At 40.6% G+C, this 25,498-nt stretch overlaps 2 protein-coding genes across 7 annotated transcripts in view; one reads left to right on the forward strand and one right to left on the reverse strand.

Annotated features, from left to right (window-relative positions):
- HECTD1 (HECT domain E3 ubiquitin protein ligase 1) overlaps nt 1-19,922 on the reverse strand; it is an 86,597-nt gene extending 66,675 nt beyond the window's left edge. For 4 of the 6 annotated variants that reach the window (XM_032404882.1, XM_032404880.1, XM_032404879.1 and 1 more), the window contains exons 1-2: nt 19,821-19,922; nt 18,216-18,376 (exon numbers count right to left, since the gene is read on the reverse strand). In XM_032404882.1, coding sequence (XP_032260773.1) covers nt 18,216-18,355 — 140 coding nt within the window. In that variant the 5' untranslated portion in view covers nt 18,356-18,376; nt 19,821-19,922. Of the gene's footprint in view, nt 1-18,215; nt 18,489-19,401; nt 19,588-19,820 lie in introns of those variants that run through there. The other 2 variants (XM_032404877.1, XM_032404878.1) reach the window with 2 other exon arrangements.
- The window catches only part of LOC116632606, a 41,932-nt gene continuing 35,740 nt past the window's right edge, over nt 19,307-25,498 (forward strand). The window contains exons 1-2 of the mRNA XM_032404556.1: nt 19,307-19,367; nt 19,814-20,780. Of these exons, the coding sequence (XP_032260447.1) occupies nt 19,307-19,367; nt 19,814-20,780 (1,028 nt within the window). The remainder of the gene's footprint in view (nt 19,368-19,813; nt 20,781-25,498) is intronic.

Genomic DNA, 25,498 nt, shown 5'->3' on the forward strand with positions numbered 1-25,498 from the left:
CAGAGCACAAGCAGGGGAAGCAGCAGGCAGAGGGAGAGGAAAAAGCAGGCTCCCTGCTGAGCGTGGAGCCTGACCCAGGGCTCCATCCCAGGACCCTGGGATCATGACCTGAGCCAAAGGCAGATACTTAACTGACTGAGCCCCCAGGTGCCCCAAGAATAAACTTTTATTTATTTTTCAAGATTTTACTTATTTATTTGACAGAGAGAGACACAGCGAGAGAGGGAACACAAGCAGGGGGAGTGGGAGAGGGAGAAGCAGGCTTCCCGCGGAGCAGGGAGCCTGATGCGGAGCTCGATCCCAGGACCCTGGGATCACAACCTGAGCCGAAGGCAGGCGCTTAACGACTGAGCCACCCAGGCGCCCCGAATTAATATACTTTTAAAATTAAACACAGAATTCTTCAAATCCCCACCAAGAAAATACAGGAGAACCTAAAGCTGTATGCATATACACACAGACAAGCACTTCAGGCTATAGAGAATCTCTAATTAGAATCACGAAAAATTTACTCCAAAATAAATTCAATCATTCATATTTTATTTCTGTATTTCTAATACAGACCTTATTTCCATATGAACACACAATGGAGGCAGATACAAAACTATGCTGGGCATATATTAGCATCATTTTAAAATCTCCATTCCAGGGTGCCTGGGTGGCTCAGTTGGTTAAGCGACTGCCTTTGGCTCAGGTCCTGGAGTCCCGGGATCGAGTCCCACATTGGGCTCCCTGCTCAGCAGGGAGTCTGCTTCTCCCTCTGACCCTCCTCCCTCTCATGCTCTCTGTCTCTCATTCTCTCTCTCGCAAATAAATAAAATCTTAAATCTTAAAAAAAAAGGGTGCCTGGGTGGCTCAGTTGGTTAAGCGACTGCCTTCAGCTCAGGTCATGATCCTGGAGTCCCGGGATCGAGTCCCACATCGGGCTCCCTGCTCAGCAGGAAGTCTGCTTCTCCCTCTGACGCTCCTCCCTCTCATGCTGTGTCTGTCTCTATCTCATTCTCTCTCTCAAATAAATAAATAAAATCTTTAAAAAAAAAAAAAAATCTTAAAAAAAAAAAAATCTCCGTTCCATTTTCCCTTAAAATATAAAAATCAAAATTCACTAACTTACTCATTCATTCCTCCAAGGACTGAAAACTTATTACACTACCTGCAATTAAATTTTCCTACAATGAACTCTAAAGTTCAAAAGAATCAAAAATCACAAGGTCCTCTATCAAAATCAATACCATTTTGAAGATGGTTATAAGAAGATAATTATAAACAAACACACTGGGTCAGACTTCAAAAAATAATTAAATATTATCTGAAACAGATTAAGAAAACTTTGATTTCCTCTTATATGAACTGTTAAGTCAAGAGCTCAAAAAAGTTATCAGGCAAAAATGTATATACAAAGATGGTCACAGTGACATGAACCATGTATCTAATAACAAGGGCATGATTAAGTATATGACACATCCATATGACAGATTATACAGGTTTTATGGAGGTACTTACTAAAAACATATTGTGATACAAATATTGTTTAATAAAAATATTAGGTAAAAAAAAAACCATATCCATTACGGTGTTCACCGTGTTAAAATATACAGAGAAAAAACTAAAGGAAAAAGTTAAAATGACTTATTACTAGATAATGCAATTACAGGTAATTTCTCTAAAAACTTATCTAAACTTTTCTGATTTTTCCAAATTTCTCATTCTCTAAACTTCTCATTCTCTAAGCTTTTCTGATTTTTCCAAATTTCTGAAACAAGTGCATTTTGCAATTCCCAGAAAATAAATTTAAAGTTTGGGGCAAGTCAACTACAGTAAGTTTATTATAGCCTATTTCTCCTAATGATTACAAACAAAAACCTTGGACAAAAAAAAGCAACTATCTGAGGACTCTGAAAAGTACACAGAAGATGGACGGGGGAAGGAAGTCAAAACTAAGTAAGGACCCATGATGGAAGTGAGTTTCAGGGGCTTTTTTCCTTTCCTCTTTTCTTTTCTGGTTTGATCCGTTGATGGGTCAAGTCTTCAAACTATGTAGCAGGAACACAGAACATAAACTCAGAGAAAACCAAGAAAGAGGGTGTCTGTGAGTCAGAGAGTGTGGGGAGAAATCCTGGGGCTTCTTATTCCCTGCCTGGCTCCCAAGGCTAGCCTCAGAGTTAAGCCTCACACTAAACCCTGAGTGACACATGCATAGTGCAGTAAAGACGGCATGAGCGTCTAAGGCGCTGGAAACAACTGGGAACTAAGAAAAGGAGCCCGTATGGTCAAAAGAGCATGAGAAGAATCCTGTTATCTTCTCTTTTTCTCTCACTACTTTCACCTTGGGGGCAGTCTAGTCTAGTCCCAGCACAAGGGAGAAAAAGAGTGGAGGGGGAGGTAGGTGGGAAGAAATGTAGCTATAACATCACGAAAGCCCCAGTTTTCTAGCTAGAACACCAGTAAAAAAAGGGCTCCAGGTAGCCAAAAGATAGGGGAAATCTCAGAAAAGAAAGAGCAAAAAAGGATCCCCAACACAAGTCCTAAGCTCGCCTCCAAACTGCTCTGTGAAGGACAGAGCTGAAAAACAGCAGCAAAGACTTTGACAACTGAACTATGATATAATCCACCACCAAGTCCCAGATTATACTCTGAATGACACATGTACAGAGTAGACCCAAACACCGTGACAAAAGCTACAAAATCACTAACACTGGAACCACCACCCACAGAGGGCAAGATAGAACTTGCAATCTAAATCTAACCAGAATGACTGCATGCCAACACAAAATCAACATTATCTCCAGAGGATTGTTATAAAACCCAGAGTCTCACAATATCCCAAATATCTAAGATAAAATCCAAAATAACTTGAAACAGGGGTGCCTGGCTGACTCAGTCAGGACAGCATGTGACTCTCAATCTCAGGGTCATGAGTTCAAGCCCCACGTAGGGCATGGAGCCATAAAAAAACGTGAAACACAAAGAATCAGTACAATCTGATCTATCCAACTCAAGAAAAAGACAGTCAGGTGCCTGGGTGGCTCAGTCGGTTGAGCATCTATTTGACTCTTGATCTCAGCTCAGGTCCTGATCTCAGAGTCGTGAGTTCAAGCCTCACATTGGGCTCCACAATACACAGGGAGCCTCCTTGGGGGGAAAAAAAAAAGGGGGCAGTCAACAGATACAAGCCTGAGACAATCGATGTTAAATTATGGGGGGGGGGGGGAGGAAACCAAAGCAAAGCAAAGCAAAGCAAAAAAAAGAAAAGAAAAAAAAGAAAAAATTATGAGAGAGGATTCTCAATTAGTTATTGTAACTATACCCTATGAGGTAAATGTGAACATTCTTGAAATGATTGGAAACAGAAGTTTTCAACAGAGAAATAGAAAGCATAAAAAAGAATCACATGAAAGTTTTAGAAATAAAAAGTACAGGGGTGCTGGGTGGCTCAGATGGTTAAGAATCTGCCTACAGCTCATGTCATGATCCCAGGGTCCTGGGATCAAGCCCCACGTCAGGCTCCCTGTTCAGTGGGGAGTCTGCTTCTCCCTCTCCCTCTGCATCTCCCCCTGCTTGTGCTCTCTCTGTCTCAAATGAATAAATAAAATCTAAAGAAAGAAAGAAAGAAAGAAAAAGAAAGAAAGAAAGAAAGAAAGAAAGAAAGAAAGAAAGAAAGAAAAGAAAGAAAGAAAAGGTACAATATGTGAGTGGGGGGAAAACCTCACTAAATGGGCTCAAAAGCCATAAAAGATAGTCAGTGAGCTTGAAGACAGGTAATAAAAATTACCCAATCTGAAAAACAGAGTGAAAAGACTGGGAGAAAAAAGTAAACAGTGTTAGGTATCTGCAGGAACACATCAAAAAGTGTGACATTTGTGCCACTGGAGTCCCAGAAGAAAAGGAGAAAAGAAAATGGCTGTAGAAGATAGATTTGCCAAAAACTGCTCCAAATGTGGTGAAAGGCATACAGATTCAAGAGCTCAGCAAACTTCAATTAAGACAAATTCAAAGACAACCAGGCACAGGCAAATCACAATCAAATAGCAAAAATCCCCACAAAGGTAAATTTTTTAAAAAATCTTAAAAGCAGCATGAGGAAAAGCAACACAAAGAAACAAAGGTCAGAATAAATGCAGATTTCTCATCAGAAACCATAAAGGCCAGAAAACCATGGAACAGTATCTTTAAAGTGCTGAAAAGAATTGTCACCCCAGAATTTTATATCCAGCAAAAATACCTTCACAGCACAAATACAAAATAAAGACATTCTCAAATGAAGAAAAACTAAGAGAATTAATCACCAGCAGACTTCCCTAAAAGAAATGTTAAAGAGGGGAGCGCCTGGGTGGCTCTGTCGGTTAAGCGTCTGCCCAGCTCAGGTTATGATCCCGGAGTGCCAGGATCAAGCCCCACATCAGGCTCCCTGCTCAGTGAAGAGTTTGTTTCTCCCTCTCCCTCCTCCTGCTCTCTCTTTCTCTCAAATAAATAAATAAAATCTTAAAAAAAAAAAAGAAATGTTAAAAAGGGGAGCCTGGGTGGCTCAGTCGGTTAAACGTCCAACTCTTGATCTTAGCTCAGGTCCTGAGTTGAAGCCCCATTATTGGGCTCCATGCTGGGTGTGGATCCTACTTTAAAAAAAAAAAAAAAAAAAAGAGTGGCACCTGGGTGGCTCAGTCGTAAGGCATCTGCCTTCAGCTCAGGTCATGATCCCAGGGTCCTAGGATTGAGGCCCGCATCGGGCTCCCAGCTCAGCGGGGAGCCTGCTTCTCCCTCTCCCACTCCCCCTGCTTGTGTTCCCTCTCTTGCTGTGTCTCTCTCTGTCAAATAAATAAATAAAACCTTTAAAAAAAAAAAAAAAAAAGAAAGAATGAAAGAAAAGGGCACCTGAATGGCTCAGTCGGTTAAGTGTCTGCCTTCGGCTCGGTCATGATCCCAGAATCCTGGGATCCAGCCCATAAGGCTCCCTGCTCAGAGGAGAGTCTGCCCCATGTTCTCTCTCTCTCTGCCCTCTCTTTCAAATAAATAAGTAAAATCTTAGAAAAAAAGAAAAAGAAAAAGAAATGCTGAGAAAGTTCTTCAAAGTTAAAGAAAATGATACCAGAGACATACATGGAACTTCAGGAATGAAGGGAGAGCAACAGAAATAATAAATATGTAGGTAAATATAATAGATTATTTTTCTCCTCTTAAACTGACTTTTGAAAGTGAAAATTTTAAGATTGCATCTTGGTATTTTCCATGTATGTAGATTTAAAACAACAAAAGATAAAGGGATCTACATAGTTGTAAGGTTTCTTCATTTTAAATGGTAAAACACTAACTCTTAGTTAAGTAATTAATCTTAATTAATTCCCAGAGCAACCATTAAAAAAATATAAAGAGAGCCAAAAACCAACAAGCAAGTTAAAATAGAATGCTACAAAATATTCAAGTAATTCGAAAGGCAGGAAAGAACAGAAAAAAAGAGAACAAAAAGTAAAATGTTAGACATATATCCAAACACACCAAAAATTACATTAAATGTAAATGGTCTAAACTCACCAATTAAAAACAGTCAGGTTGGACTAAAAAAAAACAAACCAGGCTGGATTAAAAAAACACAAGCCAACCATGTACCGTCTGCAAGAAACCCACATTATATATAATAACATAGATTGGTTAAAACTGAAAGGATGGAAAAAGATAGATCAAACAAATACTATCAAAAGAAAGCCTGAAGGGCACCTGGCTGGCTCAGTCAGTGAAAACATGGGACTGCTGATCTTGGGGTTGTGAGTTCGAGCCCCATGTCGGGTACAGAGATTACTTAAAAATAAAATCTTTAAAAAAGGGGTGCCTCGGTGGCTCAGTCATTAGGCGTCTGCCTTCGGCTCGGGTCATGATCCCGGGGTCCTGGGATTGAGCCCTGCATCGGGCTCCCTGCTCAGCGGGAAGCCTGCTTCTCCCTTTCCCACTCCCCCTGCTTGTGTTCCCTCTCTCGCTGTGTCTCTCTGTCAAATAAATAAACAGAATCTTTAAAAAAAAAAAAAATCCTAAAAAAAAAAGAGAGAGAGAAAAAGGCAAGCAAGCAAGCAAGCTTAAGTGGCCATAGTTATGTAAGACAAAATAAACTTCAGAACATGGAAAATTACCAGAGCTAAAAAGAGAGTTTTCATAATGATAAAGCATTGATTCACCAAGAAAACTTAACAATCCTTTTAAAGTCATCTAACAAGGCTTCAAAATGAAAAACTGAGATAACTGAAAAGAAATAGATAAATCTACAATTACACTTGGAGACTTGGAGACTTCAACATCTCTCTTTCAGTAACCTATAAAACAAATAGAAATCAACAAGGATATAGACTGAACACCACTATCAATCAACCTGACCTAATTTGACACTTACAGAACATTCCTCCCAAACAAGAGCAAAATATACATTCTTCTCAAGTGCATGTGAATGATTCACCAAAACTAAACCATATAATGGGCCATAATATAAACCTTAAGAGATTTAAAATAATTAATTTAAATAATAAAGTATATTATCTGACCACAATAGTGACACAAAAATATCTGGAAAATACCCAAATATTTCTAAATTAAGCAACACGCTTCTAAATAACACAAGGGTAAAAAAGAAACTTCCAAAGAAAATTTTTAAGTATTTTGAACCAAATGAAAATGAATGTATAACATCAACTAAAGCAGAAAAGAGAAATCTATAGTATTAAATGCTTATATTAGACAAGGTCTCAAATCAGTAACCTAAGCTTCCACCTAAGAACTAGAAAAAAAAAGAGCAAATTAAATTTCAAACCAATATAGAAGGAATTAATAAAGAGCAGAAATCAATGAAACTTGAAACAGAAAAACAAAAAATGAATTAAACCAAAAGCCACTTTATAAAGATTAATAAAACTGATCAATCTTTAGCCAGATTGATCAAAACATAAAAATTACCAGTATCAAGATGAAAAGGAAAATTATCCCTACATACTGTACAAACATCCAAAAGATAAAAAGGAATATTACAAACAACTCTATGCCCATAAATTCTAATTCACATTAGTTAGACCAATTCCTTGAAAGACATACCACTAAAATTCACTCAAGAATTAAATAACCTAAACGGTCCTCTATTACACAAAGAATTAATTATAAAAACGTTCAAACATACCAATTTATTTTCTTATGGATTGTGCTTTTGGTGTTTACCTAAGAAATACCTGACTAACCTAGGGTCACAAAGGATATCTCCATTTTCTTCTAGAGGTTTTATAGTTTTAGGTTTTATGTTTAGGTCTATGATTCATTTTAATTTTATTTTTGTATATGGTGTGGGACATGAATCACAGTTACTTTTTCTTTTTTCCACATGGATACCAATTGTTCCAGCACCATAAAAAAATACTATCCTTTTCCTCCAAACTGCCTTTGCACCTCTGTTGAAATAAGGTGTCTCGGGGCACGTGGGTGGCTCAGTCGTTCAGCGTCTGCCTTCGGCTCAGGTCATGATCCCAGGGTCCTGGGATTGAGTCCCGCATCAGGCTCCCTGCTCCGCAGGAAGCCTGCTTCTCCCTCTCCCACTTCCCCTGCTTGTGTTCCCTCTCTCACTGTGTCTCTCTCTGTCAAATAAATAAATAAGATCTTTAAAAAAAAAAAAAAAGAAAGAAAGGAAAAGAAATAAGGTGTCTCGGTATATAAGTCTATTTCTGAACTCTGCTCCGTTTCATCGATCCATTTTGCTTTATATCAGTACCACACTGTTTTGATTACTGTAGCTATATAACAGGAATTTAAATACAGTATTATTAGTCCTCTAACTTAAGTTGTTTTGGCTAGCGTAGGTCCTTTGTACTTCCATATGAAGTTTGAAGTCAGTTTGCCACTTTTTCCATCTTGTCAGATTTTTCTCTAACAATTGCAGAAGAAATGAAAATACACATTTACACAGAAATCTATATACTAATGTTTATAGTAACTTTGGTCATAATCACCAAAAATAGAAAACCAAATGTCTTTCAAAAGGTAAATGGATAAACCATCTACGGGGTACATCCATAAAATGGTACTACACAGCAGTTAAAAGAAAGGAACTATTATACACACAGCAACATAGATGACTCTCAAATGCAATATACTATATTTATGAAGCCGGACTCAAAACACTACACAATGTATATGGGATTCTACTTATACAACATTCTCGTAAAGTCAAAACTATAGCATCAGAGAACAGACCACTCACTGGTTGTCAAGCACTGGGGTTGGGGAAGGATTTAACTTCAAAGGGACAGCTCTAGGAACTGGAACTTGGGATGATGGAACAGTGCTGAATTTCAATTGTGGTGGTGGTTACACGACTCTGCATTTGTCAAAACTCGGAACTTTACTGTGTGTAATTTAAATAAATTTAAGAAAAAAATTAGTATCATGCATATGATAATCACAGCCCTCCCTGCATAGTGCTAAAAGTATACATCCATGGCACAAAATTTTATTTATAATTAAAGAGCTTTTCAAACTTTTAAATTTGCTAAAGATTAATCTCTTACATTATGGGCAGAATTATTTTTATATAATTAAACCTAGTACTATACTATAATACCAATTTATAGACCTAAAAGTAGCCTAATTAGGAAACATTAAGATTACTCCATCTATACGGAACTGTCAGACCAGTCAACCACAGAAATGAGATTAAGAAGAAACTTCAGATGAATCCAAATTTAAGCAATGGTTTCCAAAATGCTACTGCAATGACATCAGAATCTTTCCCTGATGAAAGCAGAGATAAGTAACTTAAAACAAGAACAGGGACATCTGGCTGGCTTAGTTGGTTAAGCATCTGCCTTTGGCCCAGGTCATGAACCCAGAGTCCTGGGATCGAGCCCCGAATTGGGCTCCCTGCTCGGCAGGGAACCTGCTTCTCCCTCTCCCTCTGCCCCTGCTCGTGCTCTCTCTTGCTCACTCTCTCTCTCAAATAAATAAAATAAAATAAAAAACAAGAACAAAAAAGTTTCATGAGGTTCCAAAGAGAAATAATTTTCTTGGGAACTGTAATAGTTTTTATACTATAACTACGATACCCTTTTTCTAGACTATATCACTTGGACTTAGGCCAAGATTTTTGAAGATTTACAATATAAAATTTAACTTCTTTAATAAATAAAGGAAGTTATCTATTGTGGCAATATTTCCTTAATATGGTCTGTAAATTGGGCATTTCCTTTATTAAAGAGCTAAAACAAAATTTTAACTGTAAAAGTTAAATAAACTAATAAATTTGGTTTCATAAAGATAATAAATAACCTCTTTTGATCCATTTCATCTTTTATTTTTGTCCCTGCTCCCAGCCTTGAGTCTCTCTCTGTATTGCTTAACCCAAAATAACTCCTGGTGTAGCAGTTGAAAATTATGGCCTTCCCTCTCAAAGAAAAAGGAGTAAAATTCCAATATGTACACATGCCTTTCTCCAATTAAAACACACACACAAATCTGACTGCAATTCATTCAACAAATTATCTACTGAATAGACAGAACTTTTTTATGCCAAGTACTGTGCTAGGTATTGGAGGGTAGGATACAAAGATGAGTAAGACAGTGCTGGGCTCTAAGGAACTCAAAGGCCTAATGACACAATCAACAAGTATGCAAAGTATACATTATTTATAGCTACGAAGAAGAAGAGTGTTGTTTTTTTTTTTAATATTTTAAGGTGACAGGCACTTTGGTAAACTTAACAAAAGCTCACTGAAGATCATCATCTATGAGCCCCCCTTACAGAGAATGGTTCTTATCTTCTAGCACTTCTTTCTGCTGTCCACTGAAAAGAAGTACATAAACAGTTGACTTCTGTAAACAGAAATTACTTCCTTAACTTTTTAGGATTATATGTATTTGAAATAATGAACTTTCTCTATCCCAGGAAGGATCAGCTGTAGGGCTGATCAAAAAAAGTATTTTTCACTTCCCTATTACTCTGCCATGGGGTAGAAGAAAACAGAAGTTAATATGGAGAAAGCAGGTACATAAATGCAGGGGGGTAGGGAAAATATATACTGAATCTGTCACCGTTTGTACTACAGAGAAGAATACAATGCTCCTCCTCTTACATGCTCCCCAACCAATTTCATGACTCCAGAAATGCTTTCTTTAGGCATTTTAGGCATAAATGAAAAGTAAGCACAACATAAATAACTTCTTCAGTTTGTTCAGTATCTGGTTATTAGCTATTAGCTATTATATGCCAGGCACTATGCTTAGCAATAGAAAAACAAAAGAAGGGGCACCTGGGTGGCTCAGTCGGTTAAGCAGCTGTCTTCAGCTCAGGTCATGATCCAAGGGTCCTGGGATGGAGACCTGAGCACCAACTGGCTCCCTGCTCAGCAGGGAGTCTGCTTCTCCCTCTGCCCCTACCCACTGCTCATGTTCACTCATGCTTGCTCTCGCTCACGCACATGCGCTCTCATTCTCTCTCAAATAAATAAATAAATAAAATATTTTAAAAAAAGAAAAACAATAGTAGTATCTAGTAGTACTGTGAGAACGCAAGAGACGTCTTTGAAGGCATCTGAATCTTATCCATTAGGTAAAGACCCAAAGATTTTTTAAAATAGAGTGGTACAGTCAAATAATTATTTTAAGACTCAATAAAGCTGGGGGGGAAAGACCATGAAAAATATTTTAAGATATGACTCTGGTTATTGTTAGCTTGGAGACAGGGATATCTCTTATGAAGCCCCTAGCAAATTATAATTATTTCCCCATACCAATCCGAGATACCATCATTCTTTTCAATCTCCTACTTCAGGGAGGAAAAAAGGTCATCAGACAGAAATCCCTCAAACTTTTAACCATCAAACCTAAAACATCTACATCTAATCTCTCCATCTTCCCTGTTTTACAAGGAACACACTACCTAAAATAAAACCCATCTCTCCACCAGCAGATCAGAGCTTTGCTCCTAAACATAAGATTTTCTGACCACAGCTTCAGCATTATCTGGTAGCATACTAGAAATGCAGACTATCGGGCAGCACACCAGACCAACTGAATCATAATTTGCAGCTTAACAAGATCCCCAGGTGATTCACATCATGCACACTGAAGTTTACAAAGCACTGGTCTTAACAGAAGCCGATTTTCTCCCAGTTTCTCAGAATCCAAAACACTATGGATATTCTCTCTCCTATCTCTTTGACCTTTAAAAGACAAAAATCCCATACCCCCATTCCAATCTAACTTCTTGAAAAAGTTTTCCATGCTCCCTGGCTCTATTTCTTCATATCCTACTTACTCCTGGACCCATTCAAACCTGCCCCTCACCACCACTCCACTAGCTCTCATTAAGATCAATGTCCTTGACAATGTAGCTAAATCCAAAGGACACTTTCAGTGTTCACCCTACTTGACCTCTCACCACAATTCAACACAACTGTCCTTTCTCTTTCTGAATCACTTTCTTCCCATGCTGACATGTACACTCATGATGCAAAAGCAATGGTGGAAGAAACTGCTGGCGTTTCAGCAGGAATCAAGGCAAGGGCACTAAACTGTACTACTGGGAGCTGTATTCTTCACTGCCGAGCTCTGGCATTGGGGGGCTGGGAGCTGGCAGTTTCACTACAGAATAACCCTGATGACGGAAAAAAATTATTAATTTTGCTAAATTGCAACCCTTGAATACCTATCTTTTTAATAACCTACTTCAGGAAATGGGAAGTAAGTATAAAGCATATCTGCCTCCTGAAGAATGATGGTTGTGTCAAGGGAAAGCACTTGTGTAACTGTTGGAGAGCTCAACTAGACTTTTTTTCACCAACACCATTTTTACTTGAAAGAACTTCAGACAAACTGTGATTATTCAGACTTGGAAATCTGGCAAAGATTTTCTCAAAATTTAACGAAGCAAGACTTCCACTTCAAGGAAAACAACTGACAGTACTTACTGCCAATGATAACATTAAAGCTTTCAAGCAAAAATGACAATTTTGGAAAACTTGTATTTGCCACCATGAGCTAGACAGCTTCCCAATACTGAAACTTTTCTGATGAGATCAGTATTCATATTAAACAAATGTGAGTTTGTGATACTATAGAATGACATATGTCAACATCTGGATTACCTGTATAGCTTGATAAATCCATTACCAGTGCACAATTTTACAAGCTTAAACATGGGTTAAAAAAAAAAATCCACTCAAAGTACGAGACCAATATATTTTATGTAACAGGGTATAAAAAGCTCATTCATATGATTCAGAATCCACATTATAACTAACCCTTAAGAAACTATCACTTGTCCAGTTTTGAAGAAGTGGTTTTTTATGGGTATCAAAGAATACCCATAATTATGTTTAAAAAATCATTACAACATTCCTCCCTTTTCCAACTACATTTGTGGAGGATGATTTTTTCATATATTTCTATCAAAACATAATCCAGGGCGCCTGGGTGGCTCAGTTGGTTAAGCGACTGCCTTCGGCTCAGGTCATGATCCTGGAGTCCCTGGATCGAGTCCCGCATCGGGCTCCCTGCTCGGCAGAGAGTCTGCTTCTCCCTCTAACCCTCCTGACCCTCCCCCCTCTCATGTGCTCTCTCTCTCAGTCTCTCTCTCTCAAATAAATAAATAAAATCTTTAAAAAAAAAAAAAAAAAACCATAATCCAGCAGGCTGAATGCAGAGGCAGATATGAGAATCCAGCCAAATCCAAACTCATGATCTCAGCCCCTCAAAACTCTTCCAGTGTTCTCTCTCACTGAATGGCATCACCATCCATTATAACCTGAGTAATCCATGATACTTCCTTTCTCACTCTCTCATATCCAATCATTCAACAAGTTCTGACTCTTTTACTTCCTAAATCTATCTCTATCCACTTCTTCCTACTCCTATTACACCAAACTCTCTCTGGACCATAATCTACCAAGTCTAGAAGAATGTGTTCTTTCTGTCCTCTCCACCCATCTATTCTATTCTCAAAGAGCAGGTAATGTTTTTGAAAGACAAATGTAATCATATCAGTCATTCTTTTGCAGTATTTCACTGCCTTTGCATTGCTCTTAAGATAAAACCAAAAGCTTTACTTATCATATGCAAAAGACTCCATTCCATCTAGCCCCTACCTCCTACGCAGCACTCTGGCAAACTTTCCTTGTCCCAGTCACACTAGTGTTCTCCAAGTTCCTCAATCCCACTTCAAATTCTTCACACATTGCCTCCTCTTTGAACACCCTTCTACCTCCTCTACATACTTCATCCCATAAACTCTTACTCATCCTTCGTATCTTTAGAAAAAACCACTTCTTCAAAGAAGGCCACTCGGACTACCCCTACCCTTCCAGGTCATGTCCCTTCTACATACTGTCACAGCACCCTACTCTTTTCCTTCATTGCACTTAGTAAATGTGTTTATAACCACAGTTTTATTTCTATAATTATTTAATATCTGCCTTCTCTATCAGACTACTAGGCACCATAAAAATAGAGACTGTATCTGTTTTGGTCATCACCTAACACCTGACATAAAGTAGGAAGACAATTTAAATGGTTAGGGGAACCTGGGCGGCTCAGTTGGTTAAGCCTCTGACTTTGGCTCAGGTCGTGATCTCAGGGTCCTGGGATCGAGACTCAAGTAGGGCTCAGCACTCAGCAGGGAGTCTGTTTCTCCCTCTCCCTCTGCCCCTTGCCCTACTTGTGTTCTCTCTCTCTCTCAAATAAAATCTTCAAAATCTTTAAAAGGTTAAAAGCTGGGGTGCCTGGGTGGCTCAGTCGTTAAGCATCTGCCTTCAGCTCAGGTCATGATCCCAGCATCCTGGGATAGAGCCCCGCATCGGGCTCCCTGCTCAGCGGGAAACCTGCTTCTCCCTCTCCCACTCCCCCTGCTTGTGTTCCCTCTCTCGCTGTGTCTCTGTCAAATAAATAAATAAAATCTTTGGAAAAAAATAAATAAAAGGTTAAAAGCTTTGTCACTACTGTAGATATTTTTTACCTTTTACTATAAATATACAACAGGAAGTTTTTACCACTGTGTTCAACCACTTTGGAATCCAGACTCAAGACCTTCTTCCTTGGGATATCGCTCAAAGAATACACTAGGAAAATGATTAATGGTGGTTGCCTCTGAAATGATTAGCCAGGAGAAAGGAGAGGGAGAGACTTTGTACTGTACATCCTTTTGTGCCCTCATAATTAACTAAAATGATTATTTTTTGAGACTTCAGGCACCTGGGTGGTTCAGTCGGTTAAGCATCCGACTCTTGATTTAGGCTCAGGTCATGATCACAGGGCTGTTGAGATTGCGACCTATGCTGGGCATGGAGTCTGCTTAAGATTCTCTCTCTCCCTCTGCCCCTACCCCGCTTCCTCTCTTAAAAAAAAAAAAAGAAGAAGAAAAGAAAAGAAAAAAAGAGCCTTCTAGTACCTAAAAGTACTATCCCTAGGGCACCTGGGTGGCTCAGTCAGTTAAGCATCTGCCTTTGGCTCAGGTCATGATCCCAGGGTCCTGGGATCAAGCCCCGAGTCAGGCTCCCTGCTCCTCAGGGAGTCTGTGTCTCCCTCTGCCTCTGCCTCTCTCTCTCTCATGAATGAATAAATAAAATCTTTAAAAAAAAAAAATTACTATACCTAATATCCCATTTTCTAGATCTTAGATTCTACCCAGAAAATATAACTTTTAAATTATACTACCTGAAGAGATAGTAGGCAGGATGTACAAGTGAGCAGGATTTACCTATTTATAATAACATGTACAATAATCCATTTTAATGTGAATGCAAACTCATTTGTAACTCATTAAATTTAACTATGATTAAATTTATAACATATTAAATTTAACTCACCTACGTATCACAGATGAAAGCAAAAACTCACCTCGAACTTGAATTTTATTTTCTAGAGCATTACCCTGTAAGTTCAGGCATTAATAGGAAGAATCACAGCTTCACAGAAAATGTACACCCCTTCACTTCAAACTGTCAAAACTCTCCAAAAAATGGAGAGCCACGTATAATATTAAGTTAAAGGAAAAGACTTAACTATTATGTGAAAAGCACTATGCTAGGGATTTCACATATATTATCCCTTTTAATCTTCACAAAAACCTGAACCCAAATCTATCCCATCCCAAAGGCCATTATTCTACCACATCATCTGCCTTTCCTGCCTAAAGAGACATATAACTATTAATACAAGGTAATAAGGCAAAAATGTATCTGAACATAGACATCTTTTGCTTTATTCAATATAAATAAGGACTGTTTACTAGTATCGTTTTTTTTTTAAGATTTTATTTATTTATTTGACAGACAGAGACATAGCGAGAGAGGGAACACAAGCAGTGCGAGAGGGAGAAGCAGGCTTCCCACAGAACAGGGAGCCTAAGGTGGGTGGGGCTCAATCCCAGGACCCTGGGACCATGACCTGGGCCGAAGGAAGATGCTTAACGACTGAGCCACCCAGGCGCCCCTGTATGCTAGTATCTTATGAAATCAAGTTGGTACAGGAAATTTTCACCAATATTCAAAATATGCACATCATCTTGTTTTTCCCCCTACCCTGTAAAGACTCTCCAAAATCGATCAGCTTCACAAAATAAAGTCCCAAAATAAAATTCAAAATTAGAAATGTAATAATATTAGTGGGTAAGCCCACTTTACCCAAAACACTTTTCACATACATTCTTTCCTTTAATCCTCCCAAGGAGCCTACTGCTATTCTACAGAGAAAGAAACTAAACTAAGGCTCTCAAAGGCTAAATGAGACCTAGCCGACCAAGAATCCAAGAATCTGAACCCAAGTCTCTGATACCACAGCCCATTCTTTTCATCTCACCATGCTGCCTCTCTGGTTTAAAAGAATCAAAACAATTTTTCTTGTGACAAGAAAATCTGACTATAGAACAAAGAGAGCAAACTGTTCTTTAAAAAATTGTCACAAATTTCATCAAACATCCGTTTTTTGATAGATAAATTACTGGTATGCTACATGAAACAGGGGTAACCATTCCAATTTGAAATAATCTTGTTATCTTAGTAAATAAAAAATATTAAGTCCACATCTGACTTCAGTTCATCTTTCATAAATTTATATCAAATATAAATAAGCCTAGAAGGGAAAATGGAAAGAACAGTTATGTTAGGATGGTAGGATTTTATATAGGGATGTTTTCTAACAAATTTTCGTTTAAGGGTACCTGGGTGGCTCAGTTGGTTAAGCGACTGCCTTTGGCTCAGGTCATGATCCTGGAGTCCTGGGATGGAGTCCTGCATGGGGCTCCCTGCTCAGTGGGGAGTCTGTTTCTCCCTCTGACCCTCCCCCCCTCATGCTCTCTCTCTCTAATAAAATCTTTAAAAATAAATATTTCCTTTAAAATTGTTTTAATAAGGTAACACCTTTTTTAACTGCCATTACAAATATCTCTACTATATATCAGTACTTAATAAAGATACAAAGCAATCATTAATTGGCAAGTATAACTTTTTATTTTTTAAAGATTTTATTTATTTATTTGAGAGAGAGAGACAAAGATAGCCACAGAGAGCACAAGCGAGCATAAGCTGGGAGCAGAGGGAGAAGCAGCCTCCCCACCGAGCAAGGAACCCAGTGCGGGATTTGATCCCAGGACCCTGGGATTGTGACCAGAGCCAAAGGCAGACGCTTAATTGACTGAGCCACCCAGGCGCCCCAGATAGTGTAACTTTTTTAAAAAACCGAAAGTAATTCTCAGGTAATGAAGACCCTCTAATGAAAGCTATGAATACTCAAAAATCTACTTTACTTTTCTATGAATCCTGCTAAAATAAGTATCAACAGGGGGGCTAGGTTATTATGCATTCAAAGTTTGTTAATAACAAAAACTAGTTGACATGAATGGGCCATTAATAAATTGTGATTTGGGGTTGGGGGGATGGGTTAACTGATGAATCACTAAATTCTACCCTGGAAACTAATACTATACTACATGTTAACTAATTTGAATTCAAATAAAATCTTGAAAGAAAACAAAAATAAAAAATAGTGATTTGAAACTTTGTTTATAAGGATTTTTATCCTAAGATTTTTATTGTCTTATGGGATTTATAACTAAGAATTATTAACTTTATTAATTCATCTTCATTAATTATTCATTTAAAAATGAAAACAATTAAAAATACTTTGTCAGTTTTGGGGTGCCTGGGTGGCTCAATTGGTTAAGCAGCTGCCTTTGGCTCGGGTCATGATCCCTGGGTCCTGGGATTGGATCGAGCCCCAAGACAGGTTTCCCTGCTCAGCAAGGAGTTTGCTTCTCCCTCTGCTTCTCCCCCACCACCACCCACTCACGCTTGCCTGCACATACTCTCTCTCTAATAAATAAATCTTAAAGAAAAAAATACTTTGTCCATTTAGTAATAACAGTCTTTACTGCCACCTCAACGAAATTAAGATAATTATACAAAGTTTTAAGTCAACATCTCAAACATTTTCTAATTACCTCAAAATGGCATTAAAACAAATATAGAAAATCTGAGTTTTCATTTACTATCAGAATTCAAAATTGTAAATAAGTAATATAAAATAAACAGTAAAAACCAAATGTGTTCTGTATTCAGAAGAATGGTTAAAGAGGAAATATAGCATTAATAGCCAATCTAGTAATGGATTCTTTTACATTTTCACACAAATTCTACATTAAAACCTCTGAATAAAATTGTTTAAACTCCAAATTACTAAATCTGTTCCTACTGTTCCAAAAATATGCTACGTAAGTAACACCCAGTTTATATCCTCCAAACTGAAATTTACAAAGCAATCATTTGCTTTAAGGAAAGTATAATGTCATATGAGTTAATACTAATGAAGAAAGGGGCAGCTGGAAACTGTTCATCATCTTCTGTATTTTCATGTTTATTTCAAGTTAATTTCTTGGTACAGAAACAGGTACCTTTAAAGAAGTATTTGTATTTTCCCAGTTCATAATATATTTTGAAAATAAATCAAGCAAGCTATGGGTTAAATTAGTATTCCCTAATTCCTATTCATTCAACAAACATATATTTGTGTCATCACAATTATCATTACAGGAATTACTTCACCTACCAATGTTTATTTCTCAGAAAAGTGTAAATGCAAAACTGGAGAAACTTTTTAAAAGATAATTTTAAAACTCACTAGAGAAAAGTCTACACAAACGGAAGTCTGCAAATGGTTGAAAACAGATGTCACCACAGCAACCCCAAAAGAAGATGATGAAGGGATGTACTTACGTTTCAAAACAACGATCCACGTTGTCAGACATCAAAAGCAGCATGCATAGCTGTTCAAGGGCTATTAGTTGCATATCCCTTTCATCTCCCTGTCCCATCTGTAGCCATTCCAGCAATGTATCAGGATCCACATCTGCCATGGTTTTTTAAAAGCCTCTTTGCTTAAATTAAAAAAGTAAAAGGAAAAAGTCCTTTAAATATCCAGGACTGATCAGGTTGGGTTTAAAAAATTTTCTTTTACATCGGCTAGAACCAAATGTTCTTGGTGTCCTCCTAGGAATCAGAAAAGACTCATAAGTATGTTTGAGAGAGTACTTTAATGCAGTTTTTCAACTTTATTTCTCCAGTTTAACATTCATATATCATACTAAATAAAAACCAGTTTTGCGCTAGAGTATAAGCTGATTAGGTTGCTACTTAACTGAAAACCAGAGCTGTCTTTGTCAAACACAGTCAAGCCTCAGATCCCACTACTGCTATCACCAACGTCTGTGCCAAAAGGCAAAGAACACCTTACTAAAGGTTCTTTTTTTTTCCCCAGCAAACTTCTTACCCCGTCCTCCACCCAAAACTGATCTTCAGATATGTGTTAGATTCCGTATTTTGAGGAGATGATTCTAAGCACTGTGTCCAATCCCCCTTCAAATTAAGTTTCTGCTTTAAAATGATCTCCAATTCCACAAATTCTGCTGACTTCCCAATTTACTTACTGCTCCTTAAGACATCCACATACAAACAATAATCAGATACAAGTTGTATCTATGAATAAACGCGTGGTTAAGAATTCTGGCAGTCTTGGCAACTCTTAAAAGTTTAAAAAGAAATGGTAAAAGTAAATGCAATGGACTAACACCTTACGGATCCGAATAGAGGCCAGTCTATGGCCCTCTTTCCCCATCTCCACAGAATGGGGCAGTTGGTTAAAAAAAATAATAATACAAAATAGAGAAGCAGCCCCAAGAGGCAAGTCATTACAAAAGCCCGGAGGCGCCCCGACGGAAGGACAGCTTTGGATCCCAGGTAACCCAGATGCAGGTGTGTGAATCCAGCCGCCGGTCCCGGTGGGCACCCAACGGCAGCGACCAGCAAGGATGACCCAACACTCCGGGCCCAGTCGAGCGCCGCGCCGGGAAGCGCACGCACCGCGCTCTGGTTTCCTGGCACCAAACCTTGCTAAGTTAGCTACCTGTGTCTAGGAGGGGGAAGTTCTGGAGGAGAGGCAGCAAGCCTCCGTGCCCAGAACAGGCCGCCGGGCCGAGCAGGGCGGCGGGTCTCTCGGGAGCGGCGCCCGGAACTTCGAGGCTCGGGGGGACGTCCCTGGCCCGACCGGGAGGCGAACCCTTCTCAAGGGCAAGGGGGGCCCGCCCTGGGCTCCGGTTCGGGCAAGCCAGGCTCCGGCTCGAACAAGGCGGGCCCCACGGCGGGCAGGGCCGGGGGAGGGGAACAAAGGGGCTAAGCGGGTTAGTCCGCAGCAGCCCGGCCGACCTCACCCGGAGCCGGGGTCTCACTCCCCGCACGCCGCCGGGCATCCCGGGTCCCGGCCCCCAGGCCTGGCCCTTCCGACCGCCTAAGGCGCTTCCGCCTCCCCGTCCCTCAAGCTCTTACCGGGGCTTGTCGTCCCAAACCGCTCCGGTCCAGCTCCAAGCAGGCCGCGGGCAGAGCCAGGCCCGGCCGCGGCCCTCGAGTTACCAGGAAGCCGCAGGCCGCGCAGGTCGAGCCGGGCAAGCGGCACAGGAAAAGCCGCGCCTCGTCCCTCCCCTTCCTCCGCGGGGACCTGGTGACAGGGAAGCGAGAGGTTCCCCCGACCGGCGGCAGCCAGCGCACGTCCGGTCCCCGGCACGCGGCTCCTCAGGCCCGCAGCTCAGAGGCCCGCGCGGTGCTGCCGGCGGCGGCGGCGGGGGGCGGCCGCGTCCATCGCGATCCCGGAGGGGGAAGGGAGGAGGGTCGGGCGAGAGGGGGGAGGGGAAGCTGCGGAGGGCAGCCGAGCTCGGCGGAGGCGGAGCAAATCGACTCTCCCGGCAGCGACCCCACCGGCCGCCAGGTGGGGCGCTGCGGAGACCGGTCGGCCGGCGGCGCAGTAGCCCCAACCTGGGGAGCCGGGCGGCGGGACGCGTGGCCGCCACTACCAGGACGCTGTGGCCCTGCGGGCCTCGGACTCCCTAGTCAGCTGTCGCTTTTCTGTCGTACGCCCGCACACTGGTGCACGCACGCTCAGCCTGTTTTGCACCGTGCCTACACACTTGGCGTGCTCCTGCTGTTAGGCCCCCACGCTACACGTCATAGCTGTGGCCAACCTGTCCTTGCCGAACCCCAGCGGGCCGGGCAGCCCGTACTGCGCCGCGAGCTCCCCCCTCCCTGCGAGGCAGCCCTACTCGCGCACGGAAGTGCGTCCCGGGAGGAAAAGCACCTCCCTGGGGTCTTAGGAGGCAAACCGCCCGCAGTTCACCAGAAGGAAAACCTTTCACCACAACCCCGGGAAGTAAATATTTTCAAGCATTATCTCCATTGCACTGATGAGAGAACTGAGGCTCCAAAAAGCGTAAATTCAGGCCCAGTGGCGTCCCGGTAAGCAGCACCGCTGAGAGGGTGCTTTTGACTCTTTTTCTTGTGGGTTGTGGTCTCAAGTACCTCCGTGGTTATTCCCTTCAAACGTTTTGTGTTTCACACGCTTTGAGAATAAAATAGGCCTGCGTATAAGACCTACTTGGAGATTTTTAGGATGTAGTTAATTGGAAATGTGAATATAGCTTTTTTTAAATAAAGAAATGAATCCCTTGGTTTGGGAGATAAGTAAACCCATACCTCAGACACTCTCACTGTACTCTCCCCTTTCCATCTTTTATAACAAAAATGAATATTACATAATAGTATTTGAGTTGTGTTCTTTTAAGCAATCTGCATATGCTTGAAGAACCAGTATTTTGGAAATTACAGATTTGCACTTCAAATATATATAGGCACATATCCCACTGTCACAGGTCATGGTCCCTACGTCTCCTGTTACCAGTTCAAATCAAGAGAAAAGGGTAGAGGATTCTACTATCTTGTCACAACTACAACACATGACAATAATTGTTTGGGAGCTATGACTACGATGTGGAGCTGCCAATAAAATCTTCAAGGAGGAGGGTCTTTATGGACTGTGAAGAATGGGTGGGATATGGACAGTGCAAGGGAGGGCAAAGAATACAGGCAAAAGCCTGATATCTTCTGACAAAGGAAAGAGGAACTGTGCCCCAAGCAGAGAACCTGCATTAAGCAATGAAGGGGAGACAAGGTTGGGACTAAAGCATGCAGGGCCTTGCATGCCAACTGAAGAATTTTGGCTTAGATAAGTAACAAGTTTTGGATTAGAACACTGATGAGAAAAATCAGTCTTAGAAAGATTGACAGCATGGCTAAAAGGAGCTACCTAGACAAGACAATTAGCTGGGAGGTTGCTGAAATCCGCTAATGGTGGAGGAAGGAAGGGCCTAGTTATTGGCAATAAGAATGGAGAAGAGCTAAATCTAACAATTATTTTTTTAAAAAGATCAGAATTTAAATACTAACTTCAATTCTTTTTTATTCTTTATTTTTTAAAAAGATTTTTACTTATTTAAGATAGAGCGAGAGTGAGCGAGAGAGCACAAGCAGGGGGAGCAGAGGAAGAGGGAGAAGCAGGCTCGCCGCTGAGCAGAGAGCCCTGCGCACGGGACTCAATCCCAGGACCCTGGGACCATGACCTGAGCTGAAGGCAGACACTTAACTGAGCTGAGCAGAGAGCCCTGCGCGGGACTCAATCCCAATCATGACCTGAGCTGAAGGCAGACGCTTAACTGACTGAGCCACGCAGGGGCCGACAATTCTTATTTTTTAACCTGCAGAGAGGACTTGGGAGCTAGGAAAGTGATTATGCTATTAACAGAAAATAGAAAAGTTAGAAGAGACTACACTTAAGTAATTTTTTAAGGCATATTTTCCTTTATTCCCCCACCATCTTTATTCGCACCACCCCTTATATACCCCAAAATGAATGACTGTAGTATGCTTTAAAGAAACCTTATCCAAAAAGTGCTATGACTTTTATTGTGATTTCATTATTATGTTATTTTAAATTAAAATATGAAATTCCAGAACAAGAGCATTCAAGTAAAAGAATAAAGCCCTGACAAAGCAGAAGATCTTGTGAAAGCAACTGACCATACCTGAATATATATCCCAAGTAACCAGGATATGTTTACATGTTAATATTTCACCTCCATGTCAAAATATAATAATAGTGGCCATTGGGGGGCGCTTGGGTGGCTCAGTCAGTTAAGTGCCTGACTTCAGCACAGGTGATTTCGGGGTCCTTGGATCAAGTCTTGCATAGCAGATGCTGCTAGGCAGGGAGTCTGCTTGAGGATTCTCTCTCTCCCTCTCCTTTTGCCCCTCCCCCGGCTCATGTTCTTTCTCTCTCTCAAATAAATAAATCAATCTTAAAAAAAAGAAGAAGAAGAAGAATGGCCATTGGGAATTGCTATGTACCAGACACAGTATAAGGCAGTGGGTCACAGATTTCATCTTCAATAAACTATATAAAAGTCTAGGAGAAGGTAGATGTGAACACACTTCACTTGTCTTCCTCCATGATAATACTTATCACAGTAATATTGTCAACTACACTGAGAACATCAAGGAGGTAATGGCATGTCAGAAGGCTTCAAAAATGATGTGTGGGGGCCTAGGTGGCTCAGTCGTTAAGCGTCTGCCTTTGGCTCAGGTCATGATCCCAGGGTCCTGGGATCGAACCCCACATCGGGCTCCCTGCTCAGCGGGAAGCCTGCTTCTCCCTTCCCACTCCCTCCTGCTTGTGTTCCCTCTCTTGCTGTGTCTCACTCTGTCAAATAAATAAATAAAATCTTTAAAAACAAAAAATGATGTGTGAACTAGATCTCAAATGTTCAGTTGGAGCTGGCCAGACATTAGGAAGACCAGGTGGAGAGGCACAGAAGTGTGAAGAGGGCTCCTTTTTGGGAAACAGGGAAGAGGTCACTGTTTGGGCATAGGCCCCACTTTTATGAAGTATCTTCAATATATACACAGTTCCTGGGATTGATTCACAGGTTCAGAAAGAAAGATAGCGTTCAAATGTAAACTCTTATCCCACTGACTGACATTACTATGAATTAATTTTTAAAATAAATCTTATCTTGGGGCGCCTGGGTGGCTCAGTCGTTAGGCGTCTGCCTTCGGCTCAGGTCATGATCCCAGGGTCCCGGGATCGAGCCCTGCGTCGGGCTCCCCTGCTCCACGGGAAGCCTGCTTCTCCCTCTCCCACTCCCCCTGCTTGTGTTCCTGCTCTCGCTATCTCTCTCTCTGTCAAATAAATAAATAAAATCTTTAAAAAAAAAAAAAATCTTATCTTGTGAATAACACAGTTACATGGCATCACGTTTTTTATGTATTAAAAGCATCATTAGATATAAACATTTCAAACATGCTACAAAAAAATGTCTGGGCATTTCTTCAACTTTTAACTGGAAATGGGACTTTCTCTGGCTTCTCTCAACTTCTGAGAAGCTGTAACTATGAAAGAGTGTGGCCATTTTGGAACAGTAGGAAATGAAATTTGGCTGGAACCTCGGGTAGAGTTAGTGGCTGGAAGAGAACATTGAGGTTAATTGGAATTAGTTTGCTAACAGTCTTGAACACCATGCTAAGGAGTCTGAAGTTTGTTCTTTGGGCAATGGGGAGGCTTTGGATGTTGTAAACAAAGGAGCACTGTGATATGATGCAGGGGTTAGGATTATTAGCCATCTTCAAGTTAAAAGTGATTTCTATAAGGGTGCCTGGCTGTCTCAGCCAGTAGAGCATGTGACTTTTGATATTCGGGTTGTGAGTTCAAGCCCCATGTTGGACATAGAGCTTACTTTAAAAAATTAAAAAACCATAAAATTGATTTCTATAAAGATTTACAGTTAGCAAGAGACTTTAACAAAAATTATTTAATCCTCCTGTATTATTTAATATATATGAAAAATGAGCTAACTGTGTTATCATAAGCATTATTTTACATAAGAGAAAAAGCTCAGACAAGTTAGGTGACTTACTCCTGCTCTCACAGCTAGTAAAGGACAGGTCTAGTTCTCAAACCTGGTCCTTCAACTCTTGGGCTCTTAGAGTCTGAAGGAATATTCAAGATAACCTGGGCTGCCTGACTAGCTCAGTAGGGGAAGCATGCAACTCTTGATCTCAGGGTTGTGAGTTCAAGCCCCACAGTGGGTGTAGAGATTACTTAAATAAATAAAGAAACTAAAAAAAAAAAAAGAGAGAGAGAGAGAGAGAGAGAACCTATTCTACCGTCCTTCATGTTGAAAACAAAACAAAACAAAGACAAAAACAAAAAAACAGTGTAGTCATCTGTCTGTGCCATCCCTGATTTGTTATCCAGATTCTTCTATAATATTTCCAGTGTTGGGAAATTATTACTTCATGAGGCAATGCACTTTACTTCGATCTACCAGCTTCAGTTATTAAAAGGTGGTATGGTAAAAGGCTATACACATGAGAGTTGGCTGAGCAATGTGTGAAAACCAGTTCCCATTTTACTAGCTTGGTGAACTTGGCAAATTATTTAATCCTTCCAAACCTCAGTTCCTTCATATGTAAAATAGGATAACCACAGCTACCTAATCAGACGGATGTTAGAAGAATTTAAGGCGATTATGCATGCAAAAACCTAGGCCAGTAGTTCTCAACCTTAGCTGCGTATTAGATTCATTGGAGAACATTTTTTATTTTAATGATTTTATTTATTTATTGACAGAGAGAAAGCGAGAGAGGGAACACAAGCAGGGGGAGTGGGAGAGGGAGAAGCAGGCTTCCCGCCAAGCAGGGAGCCCGATGCGGGGCTGGATCCCAGGACACTGGGATCATGACCTGAGCCGAAGGCAGACGCTTAACGACTGAGCCACCCAGGCGCCCCGGGGAACATTTTTTTTTAATAAACTATTTTTTAGAGCCATTTTAAGTACAGCAAATTGAGCAGAAAGTACAGTTTCCATATACCTCCTATCCTTATACATACACAACCTTCACTTTCAACATCCCTGACCAGGGACTCCTGGGTGGCTCAGTCAGTAAAGTGTTTGCCTTTGGCTCAGGTCATGATCCCAGAGTCCTGGGATCAGCCCCACATTGGGCTTCTACTCAGCAGAGAGCCTACTTCTCCCTCTCCCGCTCCCCCAGGTTAGCTTGTGCTCTCTCTCTCTGTCAAAATAAATAAAATCTTTAAAAAAAAATCTCCCACCAGACTAGTA

This window comes from Phoca vitulina, unplaced genomic scaffold (assembly GCF_004348235.1).
Source record: "Phoca vitulina isolate PV1807 unplaced genomic scaffold, GSC_HSeal_1.0 scaffold7, whole genome shotgun sequence".
Classification (NCBI taxonomy): domain Eukaryota; kingdom Metazoa; phylum Chordata; class Mammalia; order Carnivora; family Phocidae; genus Phoca; species Phoca vitulina.